The sequence below is a fragment of the Tasmannia lanceolata genome, unplaced genomic scaffold, assembly GCF_043159265.1.
Source record: "Tasmannia lanceolata isolate RefF3 unplaced genomic scaffold, GAP_Taslan_0.1 ptg000048l, whole genome shotgun sequence".
NCBI lineage: Eukaryota > Viridiplantae > Streptophyta > Magnoliopsida > Canellales > Winteraceae > Tasmannia > Tasmannia lanceolata.
In genome coordinates this window covers 2,743,854-2,762,919 of record NW_027518725.1, presented here as the reverse complement: position 1 = coordinate 2,762,919, position 19,066 = coordinate 2,743,854, and the positions used below count along the sequence as shown (strand labels likewise).

Here is a 19,066-nt window from a genome sequence, read left to right as displayed (position 1 = left end):
GCTCATGAAGAGCGCGCGCCACAGGCAAAATCAGGGTCCCATCGTCGAAGTCCGGAGAGCCACTCCGGCTCCGCAGCAGGCCAATCCGTGGGGAGAAACAGGTCATCAGAACATAAAGACGACCCGGTGATGCGAAGGATAGAAGAGATGGGCCACAGAATCGAAGAGCTGGCTAAGGATCAAAGCCGGCCTATGTCTAGGGCGTTCTCGAGCAGAACGCCGTTCACCGACGATGTGATGGGCGCCCCTGCGCCAAGGGGGTTTAAAATGCCAGCTATCCCGCAGTATGATGGGACCACGGACCCCGTCGACCACTTAGAGACGTTCCGGACATTGATGCTCCTCCACGGTGCGTCAGACGGTTTCCTCTGTAGAGCATTCACGACGACCCTCACAGGTGCAGCTAGGGATTGGTACTCAAGGATCCGACCGAACTCCATCAACAACTTCGATGACTTCGGGGAAGACCTGGTCCGCCACTTCATGAGCAGCCGCAGGCCAAGGAAAACAGCAGCATCCCTGATGACCTTGCGGCAGGAGGATAATGAACCTCTCAAAGCCTTCGTCAGCCACTTCAACAGGGAGGCACTCCAAGTGCCAGATTTGGACCCCTCGGCCGCTACGAACGCGCTTCTCGCGGGTGCTAGATCAAATGATTTCCGCCGAGCAGTGGCCCGCCGGAATCCTCACTCCCTGGCAGACCTAATGTCCGGGGCAGAGGAGTACATATCTGTAGAAGAGACACTGGCAGCTCTGGATTCGAGTCGGAGGAGAACCTCTGATGACAGGAACCAAGACAGGCCCCATGCTAAGCAGCGCAGGGACGATAAGGTCGTCAGAAGGGACAAATCCCCGCACAGGAGGGAGGAAAACTTCACCCCTCTCAACACTTCCCGAAGGCATATCCTGGCAGCCATCAGCAGAGAAGAGTTCATAAAATGGCCAACTCCAATGATCTCCAAGGGAAACAGGAGAGACAAATCGAAGTACTGCCGGTTCCACAGGGACCACGGACACGATACAGACGATTGCCGACAGCTGAAGGAGGAGATCGAGCAATTAATCAGCCGGGGCTACTTGAAAAAATATGTCCGGAGTGACACCCGCGGGAGTGACCCCAAGGAGAAGGGTCCCCAGGGCCGAAGCCCTCGGCGGTCTCAACCGCCCCCAGTCCGAAGACAATCTCCATCGCCGCCCAGTCCACCGCCAGAAGCACACGGCTCCCAACCAAGAGGAGTCATCGGCACAATCATGGGCGGCCCGGCGGCTGGAGGCACCTCCTCCGCTGCTCGGAAAGCATATGCACGCCGAGTCAATGCCGTGCATGCATGCAGTAAGAAAGCGAAGACGGAGAATGAGATCTCCTTCTCGGACGCGGACCTTGACGGCCTGATATTACCACATGACGACGCCCTAGTCCTGACTATGCTCGTCGCAAACTGGGAGCTGAGGAAAATCCTGGTAGACAACGGGAGCCCAGCTGACATTCTGTACTATCACGCCTTCGAAAGAATGATGATAGGTGACGACTGCTTAAAGCCCGCAAACTCAGATCTTTTCGGCTTTTCAGGAGAAGTAGTCAAGGTTGAGGGACAAATCGAGCTTCCTGTCCTCGTCGGAGAGCCGCCCTGCCAAGCCTTCGCCATGGTCAACTTCCTAGTAGTGAGGGCCACCTCGGTCTATAACGCTATTTTAGGACGGCCTGGCCAGAACCTGATCCGCGCCGTCGCGTCTGCTTATCACCAGAAGATGAAGTTCATAACGCCCAATGGCGTGGGAGAAGTTCGAGGAGACCAGCCGCAATCTCGGGAATGTTATGCAATGGCGCTTAAGGGCAGAAATGCGACGGAGTCGTTGCCAATCGAGCTACTGGACCTGAGGGACGAAGCTCAGGGAACTCAGCCCGCCGAAGACCTTGTCCCCGTCCCCCTGTGCGAGAACGATGATGAAAAGGTAGTCCAGATCGGCTCCTCTCTGGACGACGGCGCCCGGCGCAACCTCACCCAGTTCCTCCAGGACAATGCGGATGTCTTCGCATGGGCCCCCACGGACATGCCCGGCATCAACCCGGAGGTCAGTTCGCACAGACTAGGTGTCGACCCGACCTGCAGGCCGGTGAAGCAGAAGAAGAGACACTTCGCCCTCGAAAGGCAGATGGCGATCAGAGAAGAGGTGGAGAGACTCCTAAGAGCGGACTTCATCCGAGAAATCCAATACCCGGACTGGCTGGCAAACGTAGTCCTGGTGAAAAAGGCCAATGGGAAATGGAGAACCTGCGTCGACTTCACGGATTTGAATAAAGCCTGTCCCAAGGACAGCTACCCGCTCCCAAAAATTGATCAGCTCATCGATGCCACCGCAGGTCACGAATTGCTCAGTTTCATGGACGCCTTCTCTGGATACAACCAGATCAGAATGTATGAGTCAGATATCCCGAAGACCTCCTTCGTAACGGATCAGGGGACCTACTGCTACCGTGTCATGCCCTTTGGCCTGAAAAATGCTGGGGCCACGTATCAGAGGCTTGTAAACAAACTCTTCCGGAATCAGATTGGCCGCAACATGGAAGTATACGTCGACGACATGCTGGTGAAAAGCCTAAGCTCGCAAGATCATGTCTCCGATCTAGAAGAAACGTTTCAAGTCCTGAGAGACAATAAGATGAAACTCAATCCCACCAAGTGCACTTTTGGGGTCAGCTCGGGAAAGTTTCTGGGGTTTATGGTCAGCCAGAGAGGGATAGAGGCCAATCCAGAAAAAATCAAGGCCGTGGTGGAGCTCGCTCCGCCGAAAACAATCAGAGAAGTGCATCGACTGACAGGGATGATAGCCGCGCTGGGGCGCTTCGTCTCAAAATCTGCAGAGAGGTGTCTCCCTTTTTTTCAACGCAGTCAAAGGCCTCAAAACCTCGCCCTGGACAGAGGAATGCCAAACCTCCTTCGAGGAGCTGAAGCAATATTTGTCCTCTCCAGCGCTATTGACAAAACCGGAGCCCGGTGAGGAGCTAATCTTATATCTATCTATAAGCCCCCTGGCTCTGGCTGCGGTCCTAGTTCGTGAAGAGCGCAGCCAACAAAAACCGGTCTACTACGTTAGCAAAGCCTTGCACGACGCCGAAATAAGGTACCAGCGGGTCGAGAAATTGGCTTACGCGCTGGTAATGGCGGCCAGGAAGTTGAGACCGTATTTCCAAGCTCACACGATAAAGGTCCTAACTGACCAGCCGCTTAGACAAGTCCTCCACAAGCCAGATACTTCAGGACGATTGGTTAAATGGGCTGTGGAATTGAGTGAATTTGACATCCGGTACATGCCCAGGCCCGCGATCAAGGCTCAAGTATTGGCAGATTTCGTAGCTGAATGCTCCATCCCCCAGCAGATCGCCGAACCTGAAATCGCCCAAGCCCCAGCAGCGAAAGGTGCTACTACAGCTGGAGAACCAGCAGAAGATGGAGCCAGAGCAGGAACCATCCCCCTGCCACCAGTTGAGCATGATCCTTCAATCGCCGAAGCACTTTGGGAAGTGCACGTGGACGTATCCTCAAACAAGGCTGGTTGCGGAGCCGGTCTGGTTTTAACCGGGCCGGACGGTTTCGCACTAGACTACGCCTTGAGGTTCGGCTTTCGCGCTTCCAACAATGAGGCTGAGTATGAAGCACTCCTCGCCGGAATGAATCTTGCAGTCCAGACCGGAGCCCAGAGATTGAAAGCTTACTGTGACTCCCAGTTGGTCGCCAACCAGATCCAAGGTATATACGAAGCCCGCGACGAGCGAATGATTAAATACCTCTCCCAGGTCCGGCAACTATCCTCCAAGTTCAAAAGTTTTGAGGTTGTCAGAATCCCCAGAACGGACAACACAAAGGCGGATGTACTGTCCAAGCTGGCCGCATCCGGATACACGACTCTCGGGAATATATGCATGGAGTTCCTACAGGCCTCCAGTATCGAAAGAAAGGCTGCTGAGATAATGCAGGTGGAACACGAGCCCTGCTGGATGGATGAGATCGTCGACTACCTGCGTAGTGGGAAACTGCTTGAGGCCAAGAGAGAAGCGCGCAAGGTGATCCAAAGAGCAGCCCGTTTTTCACTTGATGGCGAGAACTTGTTCAAAAGATCCTATACTCTCCCATACTTAAAGTGTCTCCGGCCCAGCGACGCCACGTATGCCCTGCAGGAGACACACGAAGGTATTTGCGGGGAGCACTTGGGGGGCAAAGCCCTGGCGATCAAAGTCCTCCTTAGAGGTCTGTACTGGCCGACGTTGAGACAAGACGCGCTGACCCTGGTAAAGAGATGCGAGAAATGCCAAAAGTTCTCCCCCACCATTCATCAGCCCGCTGTATCTATGGCCCCAATTGTCAGCCCGCTACCCTTCGCTATTTGGGGGATGGATATCTTGGGCCCCTTCCCACCGGCCTCCGGAAGGCGCACCTTCGTAGTGGTGGCTATTGATTACTTTACCAAATGGGTGGAGGCTGAACCTCTAGCCCAGATCACCGAACAGAATGTGCAGAACTTCTTCTGGAAATCAGTAGTCTGCAGATTCGGGATTCCTCGCGCCCTGATAACAGACAACGGCAAACAGTTCGACTGCCGAAACTTTCGGAAGTTTTGCTCCGACCTGAAAATTGAGCAGAGGTTCACCTCCGTAGCACACCCAGAGACCAACGGGCAGACAGAAGTCACAAACCGAATCCTGCTGCAAGGGATCAAGAAAAGACTGGACGAAAAAGTTGGTCGATGGGCAGATGAGCTGTATCACGTCCTATGGGCCTATCGCACCACCCCGCGGACACCAACGGGTGAGTCCCCATTCAACCTGTCCTTCGGAACAGAGGCGGTAATACCTGTCGATGTAGGCACCCCGTCCGCTAGAATTTCCAACTTCAACGAACAACTCAACGGTGACGGGCTCCGTGCGAATCTTGACTTATTAGAGGAGGCCAGAGAAGAATCCCGAATAAGAGTCGCCGCCTACAAGCAGAAAGTATCTCGCTACCATGACTCGAAGATACGCCCTAGAGAGTTTCGAGTTAGAGATCTTGTCTTAAGGAAAGCTGCTATCTCCCAACCCAAGAAGGCCGGAAAGCTTTCCCCAACCTGGGAGGGGCCTTACCGAGTAAAAGAGGTGATTCGCCCGGGAAGTTATAGACTGGAAACACTCGAGGAACAACTATTACCACATGCCTGGAACTCGAAGAACCTTCGCAAATATCATCAGTAGCAAAGTAGCCGACACACAAAAAAAAAAAAACTTTGTAAATATCTCCTGAATGTGAATGAAAGAACCTTTTCTTTTTGCAAATGCCTTCGTGTCCGTCAGATTTCAAAACCCAGTTCACTAAAACTAGGGTACTCAACGTTTGGTTCGCCACGGCTCGTCTCCGCAAAGACCGGGAGCCCACTCCTGGTCCGGAACCAGCCCGGATGCAAAAACCAAAGCTCATTCGAAACCCAGTTCACTAAAACTAGGGTACTCAACGTTTGGTTCGCCACGGCTCGTCTCCGCAAAGACCGGGAGCCCACTCCTGGTCCGGAACCAGCCCGGATGCAAAAACCAAAGCTCCTTCGAAACCCAGTTCACTAAAACTAGGGTACTCAACGTTTGGTTCGCCACGGCTCGTCTCCGCAAAGACCGGGAGCCCACTCCTGGTCCGGAACCAGCCCGGATGCAAAAACCAAAGCTCCTTCGAAACCCAGTTCACTAAAACTAGGGTACTCAACGTTTGGTTCGCCACGGCTCGTCTCCGCAAAGACCGGGAGCCCACTCCTGGTCCGGAACCAGCCTGGATGCAAAAACCAAAGCTCCTTCGAAACCCAGTTCACTAAAACTAGGGTACTCAACGTTTGGTTCGCCACGGCTCGTCTCCGCAAAGACCGGGAGCCCACTCCTGGTCCGAAACCAGCCCGGATGCAAAAACCAAAGCTCCTTCGAAACCCAGTTCACTAAAACTAGGGTACTCGACGTTTGGTTCGCCACGGCTCGTCTCCGCAAAGACCGGGAGCCCACTCCTGGTCCGGAACCAGCCCGGATGCAAAAAACCAAAGCTCCTTCGAAACCCAGTTCACTAAAACTAGGGTACTCGACGTTTGGTTCGCCACGGCTCGTCTCCGCAAAGACCGGGAGCCCACTCCTGGTCCGGAACCAGCCCGGATGCAAAAACCAAAGCTCCTTCGAAACCCAGTTCACTAAAACTAGGGTACTCGACGTCTGGTTCGCCACGGCTCGTCTCCGCAAAGAATCGGGAGTCCACTACTAAGTCCATGACTCCTACCTGGAGCGATAGTTACGCATCATACAAAAAAGCAGTATAAACTAGAGACGGACAAGCATAGAAGAGTTAGACAAACAAAAGTTCTTTCCATTCATATGTTGGGGCCTCAGAGGACCATTACAAAAAGAGAGTTGGGCCTCCAAGGGGCCATTACAAAAAGGAATCAAGAAGTCGCCAAAAAAGGAGAGAAAAAGAACTCAGGGCGCCTCATCGCCCCCATCCCGCGCTGAATCTGCCCCCGGGGGCAAGAGTGCGTCATCTGCAGCCGGCTCCTCGCCAGTGAGCGTCGGTGGATCAGGTATAACCATCCTCGACAGGTCAACGCCCGGATTGGAATCCTTGACCTGCCCAAGGCAGTCAAAGAACCCTATCTTGTAGGCCTCACTGGATAGAAAAAAAGGAGTTCGTCCTCCTTCTCCTGAACGGCAGTCGCCTGCCTCGATAAGGCTCTCTCCCTCTGAGCGTTGAGGGCTTCCGTCGCTTCCTCCTTCTGCGCGGCCAGCTGAGCGGCAAAATCTTCTCTCAGCCGCTTGATCTCGTCGGCAAATTTTTCGACGGACTGCTTCAGCTCCTTCGCCTCCTTTTTCAGCTTCCCATTCTCCTCCTCAGACTTGGTTATAGCATCAGAGAATTTCTTACTCTTCCCCCGCAGATCGTTGAAGTACACTCCGATCTATAAAATACAGAGGAGCAAGTGTTAACACAAGCAAACAAAACAGAAGGCGAACAATACAGAGGAGCAAGTGTTAACACAAGCCATCTTACCTGATAAAGAGAAGAAAATACGGCCTCTTCGGCCGTAGCTGGCGGCTCGTGGAGAACCTGTTGCTTGTCTTTGTCAAGAATACATTTAGTTTGAATCTCTACAGCCACCCGGCTCTCTCCAAGGCCGGAATCAGTCTTTTGGACGGCCCAGTTCGGCCGAAAAACGTTATCACCGGGCCTCGTCGGGGGCGGGAGGGTGCCAGCAGATGTCGCCACGGTCCTCGAGGACCCTGCGCCCCGGCCAGATGAACTCACCAGTTTCACCGAACTCTTGGCCTTAGGCGGGGGCGGCGCGTCCTGAGTCGGAGCCGGACTCGCCGTCTCTGGGGCCTTCCTTTTCTGGCCCTGACGGACCGTCCCGAAGGCCCCCTTCCTCATCTTATCCACTAACGACTGTTGCTGCATCTCTGAAAGATAGACGAAAACAAAACCAGTCAGAGACAAAAAAAAAAATAATAAAAAAAATAATAATAATAAATAAAAAAAGAAAAGAAAAGTGGAGAGACGAATTTTAAAGGAGGCTATCTACGTACGTGCCCAGGTCGCAGTACTAAGGCCCAACCCAACCAAAACCTCTTCCCCTTGGAAGTCTGAACAATTAACAGGCCCCTCCCGGTCCAGCACCTCCCGAAGTAGAGCGAGGGTTCTCGCATCTTCACCCTCAAGGAACGGTTTGCGACTCATCGCGACTGTATCCGGGGTTCCCCATTTCAAAGGGACCGGCCAAGGCTCGCTGGACTCCGCGTCCTCGACATAAAAGAACCTGTTCCTCCACATGTGTATGGAGGTGGGAATGCCAGTGATCATTTTTATCTCCAGACGCTGGCTAATGTAAATCCAACTCCCACCCTTGTGCTTCTTCAATTGCGCACACGCGCGGAACAACGGTACTGACAAGTCCCTCTGAAGCCGGCCCCGAATGAGGTATACAAACCCCGTGAGCAGCCTCCATGAGTTCGGCGCCACTTGGGCCGGAGCTAGCCCGTAATGCTGAAGCACCAAAGCGAAGAAGGGGTGTAGAGGAAATCGGAGTCCGGCCCTCAGTGACTCGTCATATATGCAAATATCGGAGCTTTCGTTACAGGCTCTATCTCCCTCCGTCGCCTCCCTCAGTCCAAACCTGGATGGGATGCAGTACTTATCCCTAATCACTGCCATGGCGGACTCATCCAGGTAGTTCTCCTCATTGAGAGCCTGTATGTTGTAGGTAGGGTTGGCATCCATACGGGCCCGTGCCACGACCTCAACGGCCCGGCCCGAGTGAAACGTTGTGGACGCCTCGCCGGCGTCACTACCAACACTCCCCCCTTGTGGGACGTAACTATCCGTTAGAAGCGGAGCGGTGTTCAGGTCTAATATCGCCTCGTCCTCTCCCTCCTCATCACTACCTATAACAGTCACACTCGCCATTTTGGGGGGCGGTGACCAGGTAGGCCTATCCTCGATCCTAATCAACGATCTAGACACTGAACTACTAGAAGACGACTCCCCCGAACCGGACTCAGAACTAGAGCTACTAGACATGAAAGCAGGAAAAGAAATGAATGAGACGCGCTCAAGAAAAATTACCGGATCACACTGAATGCTCCCGAATCCACCGCCGTTCACAAAAACTACACGGCCCGAACTGACCTTCGCCGAACTGGGCTTCGCCGAACCGACAGAGAAAAAAGAGGAGGAGAAGGAGGAGAAGTAAAAAGTGAAAGTGAGGAAGGTAAAACCCACTCTTATATAGATTTCTCTGAGGCGGTGTGCATTAAATGAAGGGCACACGTCTCGAGGACGCTCGAGGGATGCCACGTGTCTTGTATTAATGGCGGGCACAAACTTCGAGACGAGTTCCAAGCAGTCCGGCCCAAGCCGAACTGGGTCGCAAAACGACAAAAAGGAGTCCGGCCCAAGCCGGACTGGATATGACGCGTTTCGCAAAACGACAAAAAGCAGTCCGGCCCAAGCCGGACTGGATATGACGTGTTTCGCAAAACGACAAAAAGCAGTCCGGCCCAATCCGGACTGGGTCGCAAAACGACAAAAAGCAGTCCGGCCCAAGCAGGACTGGATATGACGCGTTTCGCAAAACGACAAAAAGCAGTCCGGCCCAATTCGGACTGGGTCGCTAAACGACAAAAAGCAGTCCGGCCCAAGCCGGACTGGATATGACGCGTTTCGCAAAACGACAAGAAGCAGTCCGGCCCAAGCCGGACTGGATATGACGCGTTTCGCAAAACGACAAAAAGCAGTCCGGCCCAAGCCGGACTGGGTCGCTAAACGACAAGAAGCAGTCCGGTCCAAGCCGGACTGGATATGACGCGTTTCGCAAAACGACAAGAAGCAGTCCGGCCCAAGCCGGACTGGATATGACGCGTTTCGCAAAACGACAAAAAGCAGTCCGGCCCAAGCCGGACTGGATATGACGCGTTTCGCAAAACGACAAAAATCAGTCCGGCCCAAGCCGGACTGGATATGACGCGTTTCGCAAAACGACGAAAGGCAGTCCGGCCCAAGCCGGACTGGATGTGACGCGTTTCGCAAAACGACAAAAATCAGTCCGGCCCAAGCCGGACTGGGTCGCTAAACGACAAAAGGCAGTCCGGCCCAAGCCGGACTGGATATGACGCGTTTCGCAAAACGACAAAAGCAGTCCGGCCCAAGCCGGACTGGGTCGCTAAACGACAAAAGGCAGTCCGGCCCAAGCCGGACTAACGAAAATCCGGACTGCCTCCAATTTCCGGACTGCCCCAATTTCCGGACTGTCCCAGAATCCGGACTGCCTCCAGATTCCGGACTGCTCCAAAATTCGGACTGCCCCCAATTTCCGGACTGTTCCAGAATCCGGACTGCCTCCAGATTCCGGACTGCTCCAAAATCCGGACTGCTCCAGATTCCGGACTGCCTCCAATTTCCGGACTGTTCCAGAATCCGGACTGCCTCCAGATTCCAGACTGCTCCAAAATCCGGACTGCCTCCAAAATCCGGACTGCCCGAATTTCCGGACTGCTCCAGATTCCGGACTGCCTCCAATTTCCGGACTGTTCCAGAATCCGGACTGCCTCGAGATTCTGGACTGCTCCAAAATCCGGACTGCCTCCAAAATCCGGACTGCTCCAGATTCCGGACTGCCCCAGATTCTGGATTGCTCCAAAATCCGGACTACCACAAATTCCGGACTGCCTCCAATTTAGGACTGCCACATGACAAGCCTCGACCACTTCCAATCGGAAGCGTACCCCACCGTATTTCCCCAAGTCACCATAATAACTTGGAGAACTGGGGGGCAACTGATGGGGTGCGACAACGCAGCAGCCTGTTAGCTTCCAACACGTGGCTAGAGGAGGGCCCACCGCAGGACCCTCGCCAGCAGGGGTAGTTTGGTAATTCCCTCGGGGTAGGTGAACCTGAACCTATAGCTGGTCGACACCTGCGTTGGAGGCATTAACTCCCTACCTACCCCAAACCTTCCTTATAAAAAGGCTTCCAAAGTTCATAAATCAGGTATTGAATTCTCACCCACCACTCTTAAAACACCCTCTTCACTCCGGCTCATACTGACTTGAGTGTCGAAGGGCCTGTCCGGAGTACACTCCGGGTCGGTCATTCTGACCTCGTTTGCTCCTGTGCAGAACACAGCTCATCCGGACTCTACTTCCCTCCAGCTCGGCTCTTACGTCACTGCCATATCTGTTAACCGATTTTGGGCCTAACAGCTTCTATTGTGACAGGTGCACAGCAAAGAAAAAGAATAGCACATGTGCCCATAAATTCCAGAAAATGATGTGAGACAACTAAAAATCTTCGGTTATTTTCAATCCCGACGTTTTTTTCAGCACGGGACCCGTTAGAAGTGCTTTCCCATACGAAAACAGAACTTCCAACACTATACGCAACCAACAATGATACCTAACCACAACAGTATTTGTTGTGGCTTTCCAACTGGTAAAGGGGGGTGAACTTACCCTTCAATGGGGTGAATTTATCACCACCCTAAATTTATAATCTCAATGAATGTGTGCTGATTTCATGTTTTGTCTTCACGAAACAGGCACATATGCAGCCATTGAATCTCCATTTCTGCTTATCTTTGTCCTCCCAAAAGTCCCATTAAATCTCCATATTTTTCTAACTTTGCCCTCCCAAAAGACCACATAATTCAAACTTCAGCCCCCTTTGTAGCAATGACATCATTGCTTATACATTATTAGTAGAATAAAAAATTGGACGGTATCTGTCTCTTCTATGGGTACGGATATGAGTGTCGAAATCCAACATGGGTATCGAGTGTCAGATTTGGCTAACCTCAAATTTTTATTTTTATTTTGAAAAATATCGATATTTATTCATAAATCCAAATTACAAAAGCATGTAACCAGGGAACAAGATGTCCGCCCCCATCCATACATGTCCCAACCAGAACAAAAGAAAAGTGGAGAGTAGAAAAGCGCTAAGCCGGTGCTACAGCCTCGTCGTCAAAAACCACATCCGTGTCTCCAAGAAGAACTTTACATGATGATGTGATTATATATTGGGAATTTTGGTAGGTTAAGTAAATCTAACGTTTTATTTCCATATAAAAAATTTACTGATAGATAACTCAAAATATGTGATTTTTTTATTTTCAAATGATTCTACTTTTGCCCAAGCACTCTCACCTTTGGAGTTCTGATGGCATCCAGTGCATTAGTGCATTTGTGCTGGTATGATCACATCCAACTCAAAACATGTTATAATTGTAATTTTTATGCAATATTTAGAAAAAATAGGTTAAAGAGATCTAGACGTGTGTAGTGAATCCTAAAATATTCGAATCCGACATGTGTCCAGCATGGGTATTTCACCAATTCGGAAGAATTCATGTAACATAGGTATGGTGTTTGTGACTGACTGAAAGTTTTTCTGTGATGTTTCTGAAGGTTGGTGGGTGCCTCTAATGCTATTGGAATTTCTACTGCTCAAATCTCATTTAAAGCCACTGAAAAATGGTGAGTATAGATTTCTATGTGTTTTTTTTTCCTCTGAGTCATGGTTTTCCGAAATTTGGGGATGATGCAGTGGAGAACATGAAGTTCAGTGTGTGAAAAGAAAACTGTTGCTTGAAACCCTTGTAAAGGAGCTGCCTCATGACACAATCAGGTTTGGCTCCAAGGTGGTTTCCATTGAGGTAACAGGGAACTTAAAGCTGGTGCATTTAGCTGATGGATCTATTCTCAAAACTAAGGTCATAATGTGTAAGGATCTAGTTGGCATCAGTAATAGGGAATTTCACTATGGTGTTTTCATCATCTCTTATTTAGGGAAATCTCAAACCTCGCAATGGCGAGAGCCTCGTGCACTGGGCCGCCCTTTTTTACACTTCAATGTTTGACAAATTTCATACATAAGTTACTATGATTGAATTAGCCATTAGACATTTCCATGTTCTACACTTTCAGGTCTTGATAGGGTGTGATGGAGTGAACTCTATGGTTGGCAAATGGCTGGGTCTCCAAAAACCAGCATTTGCGGGGCGCTGGTCAGTAAGGGGACTTACAGAGTTTCCTGATGGTCATGGTTTCAGGCCCGAGTTCTTACAGTATTTCAGTGATGGCTTTCGGTCTGGTTTCTTACCTTGTGACGAAAAAACCATTTATTGGTTCTTCACTTACTCGCCTTCTCCCGAAAGTAAACCTTTCCGAACTTGGATTATACTATTCACTGACATATATGCATATATCAAGTCTTTTTCACAGGTTTCTGAATTTCTAGAGTTTGTTTTTTACGATAGACAAAGGCAAGGAAGAAAGTGCATATGTGGAGGCGCAGAGCTACCTCTGTTTTGTATTGATTTGATCTTCACCATTAAGAATGTCAGGTTTTAGTGGAACCACCATCTGTTTTTGGTGGAGTGGATGTAGGTTCCTCGGTTTTGGACTGAACCACTACAAAATAGCGGGTGCATTCTCTCTACTATCTTTCTCTATTTGTATTGTATGCATCTTATGTTTGATTGTTAAATTTGTTCATGAAATTTTAATTTTTAATTAATCTTCTTAAAAGAGCAAATTTTCTAAAACCGAATTCACTCCCCACCCCCTCCTCTCAGGTTGCCATACCCGGGCCTCATAGTGTTTTCAATTGGTATCAAAGCTAACGGCTCTTAGGAAAATATTTTTCAAAACCTAAAAGAGAAAAGATTTTTTTGGCAAACCCCAAAAAAATGGGATATGTGGTAGGCCACTCAATCTCTACTCCTTCATCTTTTGATGGAACCAAGTATAGGGAATGAAAAACCCATATGAGGCTCTATTTGGAATTTTTAGATATTGAGATTTGGCAAGTTAAAAATGGATTTTTAATTCCTCACAAGAAATAGAGGAGAATAATTTTAAAATAATTTATTTAAATTTGAAAGCCATGAATGCAATTTGTTGCTCCTTTCCTCCGAATATCGTTAAAATTTCTTCTTGCAAAAATGCTAAAGAAATTTGGGTTTCTCTTGAAAACATTTATAATAACAATGTGTCCCTTTGGATTGGTTGACAATGATGCCTCTCATCCACAAAGTGACATTTCTTATAATGAATTATATGATATTTTGTATAAGTTTTTGGATAAAAATAAGAATCTAAAAATTCAATTTCCGATTTGAATAATGAAATAGAAAATTTGAAAATGGAAATTGATTTAATCTCATCAAGAAATGAAAATTTGATTCAAGCTAATCAAGAACTAACAAAGGAAGATATAAACTTGATTAAAAAAATATAAATCTTTAGAAAAAGAAAATGAAAAATAAAAAATGGATTCATCTCATGGAATCAAAGTTTTGAAAGAAGAAATAGATGAGATGAAAACAAAAAATAAGAAATTGCTTTTTGAAAACCAAAACTTACAAGAAAAATAATAACCATGAGCGGCAACAACTATCTTCCATATGTCTAGCCCAGCTCATTATGCCCTCCATAGCTGATTTAGTAACAATTCTATGTTTTTGGAGGTACAATGTATGATAGACTAGAAAATTTTCCATCTATAATGAGCTGATCAGCAACAACTATCTTCCTTGTTACTCTTCTACCTATCGTGTACCACTTCCATCTTGAAATGTCTCCTGACCTCATACATTAGATGGAAAACACTTTGAAAACGGGATTTCGTGTGAAAAATAAAATCGGGAGTGATATGAGTGATGATTTGATCCCTTTCAAGATTTATTTATTGCTTTATGGGGTTTGAGCTTCCTTTCTTATATCTTTTAGTGGACGTGGCTCCAATGGTCGATGTCCGTTTTTTTAAATTCTTTTCACAAAACGTGATCCGTTTTGCTAGCAGTGCTCTATACTAGATTATCTTGGTGCAAGAATCTCCCAGCATCGGCTTCAAAATCATGTACGTTTAATAGCCACCGGCCCACTTCACCGAGGATCATGTCTCCTCTCCTGAGTGCTGCTGTTACCAGCATTTGCACCTGGCTTTTCACTGAACTCAATCAGTTCAAACTCTGTAATTCACAATTAATCATGGAAGAGGTCGTGATTTCAGGTCGAACAGGCCAGCGTGTTAAAGTATAAGAGATAAAAATAACACCATCTCCAACAGCTTAAGCTTTTGGAGTAATTGGTAATTTTGCATGGTATGAGAGCAAAGGTCCCGGGTTCAAAACTCCTTGTTATTAAAAAATCTACATGTGATGGCCAACCTAAAAAAAGAGGAGCCACATGTGCCAAGTGTAAGCCTAGGCCAACCCTAAAAAAGAGGGGCCACACGTGAGGGGGAGTGTTATTAAAGTATAAAAGATTAAATAACTCCATCTCCAACAGCTTAAGCTTTTGGAGTAATTGGTTGTTTCTCACAGCCATTGCAGACGTAACTAGTTGAGCTTGATTTACTAACAGAGCAGTACATTCTTTCATTTTTTTGTGTGTAGTGCTTTGATTTCAACGACTGCGAATGCATTTTTATTTATTCATTCTGTTTGTTCTTGATGATACAATGAACTTTTGATTTGATATAGTAGCTCTGTATAAAAAATGCATATAAATCCTGTATTGAGCTAAATTGGAGTGCTCAACGTATATTTGAATACCCTTTTGCTTTTGTTCACATCGAAAAAGTAGACTCAATAAAATCCAAATAAGTTTGCCTGTCCTGATCTTGGTGGGGCCCAACTAGATATGCTTGGACTCGTAGATTATCATAAGATTGATGAAAATAATTATGTCTCAATGATTGTGTGCTGATTTCATGTGTTTTGTCTTCATGAAACAGGCACATTTCCAGCCATGAATCTCCATTTCTTTTAATCTTTGTCCTCCCAAAAAACCCATTAAATCTCCATATTTTTTTTTAACTTTGTCCTCCCAAAAGACTAAATAATTCAAAGTTCAGCCCCCCTTTGTAGCCATCACAAGCAATGACTTCATTGCTTACTTCATGGTGATATTTTCACCTATTTATCATCATCTTCTTCTTCCTCTCTGTTACAGATGGAGATCATTGAAGATATTGTTATTGTGGGCGCTGGGATAGCGGGACTTGCCACCGCGTTAGGACTTCACAGGTAAGCAAAAACCACTGATGTGCTTTCTGGATTCACTTCTTGTTGTAAGAAATTATATCAGCTGACAAATTGGTCTGATGATCTGATTGTGATCATCAATTTTGTAGGATGGGATTAAAAAGCTTGGTTTTGGAATCTTCAGACAGCTTGAGGATGACAGGGTTCGCGTTTTTGACATGGACCAATGCCTGGAGGGCATTGGATGCTCTTGGAATTGGCAGTTCCCTCCGGCAAGAACATCTGCCACTTCAAGGGTAACTACTGCTGTTATAAATTTGTTCTTATATTAGTAGAACATAATTTGGATGTGTCTATGCTGCATGGGTACAGAGTGTCGAAATCTGACATGAGTATTGAGTGTAGGATTTGACTAATTTTAATTATTTTACATGATGATATGATTATATATTGGAATTTTGGTATCTTAAGTAAATCTGTTCTTATATATTATTAGTAGAATAAAAAATTGGACGGTATCTGTCGGTTCTATGGGTACGGATGTGAGTGTTGAAATCCAACATTGGTATCGAGTGTCAGATTTGGATGAACAAGATGTCCCCCATCCATACAAGTCCCAACCAGAACCGAAGAAAGTAGAAAAGCGCTAAGCTGGTGCTACAGCTGTGTCGTCAAAAACCACGTCCGTGTCTCCAAGAAGAACTCCGGCCTTAGCTAAACCATCAGCCATGAAATTGACTGATCTCCGCCTGCGGGACAAGGAGGGGCGAATGAGTCGAATACGGCCTCGAATCTTGTTCAGAATCCCAGCTAATCTCTACGGACCAGCACACTGATTTGCCGCCCGTGCGATTGTTGGGTATATAATATAACCCATGTATGTTCTAATATAAGCCCTAATAAGATAATGGACCGGTGTAGTTGGCCTATTTGGGCTAGAGCCCACTAACCTATTAAAACCATAGTGTATCTCTATATATAGGGGCTGGGGGCAACAAATTTGGTATTCCAAATTAGATACATTGGGTGTAATGCTTCAAGCAACCTCTTGCTTGACCTAATTCCTCTAACAATCTTGAAGCATTATGATTTTTTTTAGGGTTTCATCTTGTTGGAACGTCCTTATTATTCTCTAAATACGATTGTGCAATTTTTAATTATCGTTTTTTTTTTTTGGGGGGTTGTCTGCCTCTATTTCTCGCCTTGGATTGACGTTTCTCATGGAGTTGTAGTGTCTGCAAGACAGAAAGTGAGTTGGATCTCACGTTTGAAGAATTTGATTGGAAGAACCTCTTTATTGTTTGATATCCCATCTACACAGAGATGTGTATTTCTTCTTTCTTGTTTTTACAAAAAGAGAGTTTCGATTTTTAACAGGGGCTATCTCCAACGTTCTGGAAAAAAAAGGGCCGAGGGTCTTTCTTTCTTCCCCACAAGAAACGATCCGACCCTCTATTTCTAAATTCACAGACTTGTAGCCAATTGAGGGCACTCTATTTGGGGGTTCTATCGGCAGTGGAGGATTCCACTATTTAAACCCTCTCTTACCTTGCATCAGAGCACAAGAGACGAAGCCTCTTTGGGTCAATTTTTTTTTTTGCTGCCGAGAATTCACTCGGTGATACAACGAGATTTAACTCATTCGGAAATTTCTTCCAACTACAGACTTATTAGGGTCTCTTCTCTCTTATTTGGTCGGTGAATTTCACACCAATGCACTCGGTTTTTTGGCCGTGGGTTTCAAAGCAGTGCAATCGTTTTTGGGCGTGGGTTTATTCCCACACTAAATAAGGCTTGGCCGTGGCTTCTTCCCTCCCAGATTTGGCCATGGTTTCTCCCTCTAAGATTTGGCCGTGGGTTATTCTCCCACAGAAATTCGTTTGGGCGTGGTTTCTACTGCCCCAATTAGTTGAAAGTTTGGAACAAGGTGGAACTTGTATTGGGTTGAAGGTTCTTGTGGACGAATTTCTGTGGCGGACTAGTCGAAATTTTTTTTCCATCAAAAGCCCTCTCTTGACCAAGTGCTTGTGGCCGGCTCTTGGTCGTGGCTTTGCCTATCTTTCAACTCTTGTTGAATCCTCTTTGGGAGAACAACCAGTTGGTAGAGCACAACTTTGGCCTTATTTTGGAGCTCGGTTGTGACTTGGTTCTCGGATTCGATTCTTGGAGCTAGACCTGGAGTTGGTTCTCGCGGTTCAGGTATTGGATACGGTTCACGCGGTTCGTTGCGGTTCTCTCGGTTCGGGTCTTGGATTCGGTTTACGCGGTTCGTTATAGTTCTCGCGATTCCTCAATCAGGTGCACTCTTTCCAATTTTTACTTTTCTCTAAATTATTCTATGAAAAAGAATTCTGCTCCGATTGAGATGGTCAAACTTCAATCATTTGGTGGGACTGAGTTTAATTCATGGACGCGAAAGACTCAATTCGGTCTACAATATATGAATTGTTTTTACACCGTTTTGAGTACCTTTGCTGCCTCAAATGAAGAAGTTGATGAATCTCAATGGCATTCTTTTAAAAATGAAAAGTATAGGAAAAATGTGCAAGTGGGACTGGATGATCTCAAACGATTCTTTCGAATCGAAAATGAGAATCGAGCCAGGAATAACTTGGAGATGGTCAGACAGCAACAGTCTGCTGCTAACGCGGTGACATATCCGAAGAACTTTTCTCGAAAATCCAAGTCACCTAAAAGTGAACATCCCAAGTTGGAGGCCAAAATGACTATCTTTCAGAAAAAGAAGAGCAATTGCCCCAATTGTGGGACATGGGGTCACTTTGTTGCAGAGTGTAAACAACCTAAGAAGGCTAAATCTGACACACCACAAAAGGAAGCTCCTTTGATGATGGGCAGTGCTGAGCCTCAGAGTTTTGTTGCCTTGTTAGACAATGGTAAGGCCAGTACTTCTTCAGATTGGTGGTTAGATACAGGCGCCACCTGTCATGTTTGCAACTCTAAGAACCTACTTACAAATGTTGTTGCCGCGAAAGAGACTCTTATAGTGGTTAGTGGCGCAGAGACAGAAATTACTCACACTGGTACTGCGAACTTGGTCCTTTCTTCAGGACAAATACTAACTTTAAAAATTGTTAAAATAGTTCTTGCTCTTCAAAAGAATTTAATTTCTATTAGTCTTTTAGACTATGCTGGCATATGTACTTCATTTATGTGTGGTAGAGTAACTTTGATTGTTAACTCATACTATTTTGATTGTCTATATTTGATAGATGGTATGTTTGATTTGAGTTTAAATACTGAGACTGTTAGTTAGGATAGTTCATCGCTAATTGCTCATAAGTTGTTACACAACCGATTGGGACATGTGCACTATTAGAAAATGGTCTAACTTACTAATACTCATAAGATACCATTATATATGTCACTTACATTTGACAAGTGTGAGAGTTAGGAGTGATAGAGAATGAGAAGATACACATTGACAGGGTTCAAGGAATTCTGTGCCTCTTAGGGCGTAATCCTTGAACCTTCTGCTCCTCTCTCGCCTCAATCAAATGGCATAACTGAGTGT

The 19,066-nt window shown here is 47.1% G+C and overlaps 1 protein-coding gene across 1 annotated transcript; it reads left to right on the top strand.

Moving 5' to 3' along the window:
* Positions 1-3,160: 3,160 nt before the first annotated feature.
* Positions 3,161-5,227, top strand: LOC143864452 (uncharacterized). The gene is made up of 2 exons (XM_077375379.1): positions 3,161-4,288; positions 4,640-5,227. The coding sequence occupies exons 1-2, from the start codon at positions 3,161-3,163 to the stop codon at positions 5,225-5,227; spliced, it is 1,716 nt and encodes a 571-aa protein (XP_077231494.1).
* Positions 5,228-19,066: the final 13,839 nt, after the last annotated feature.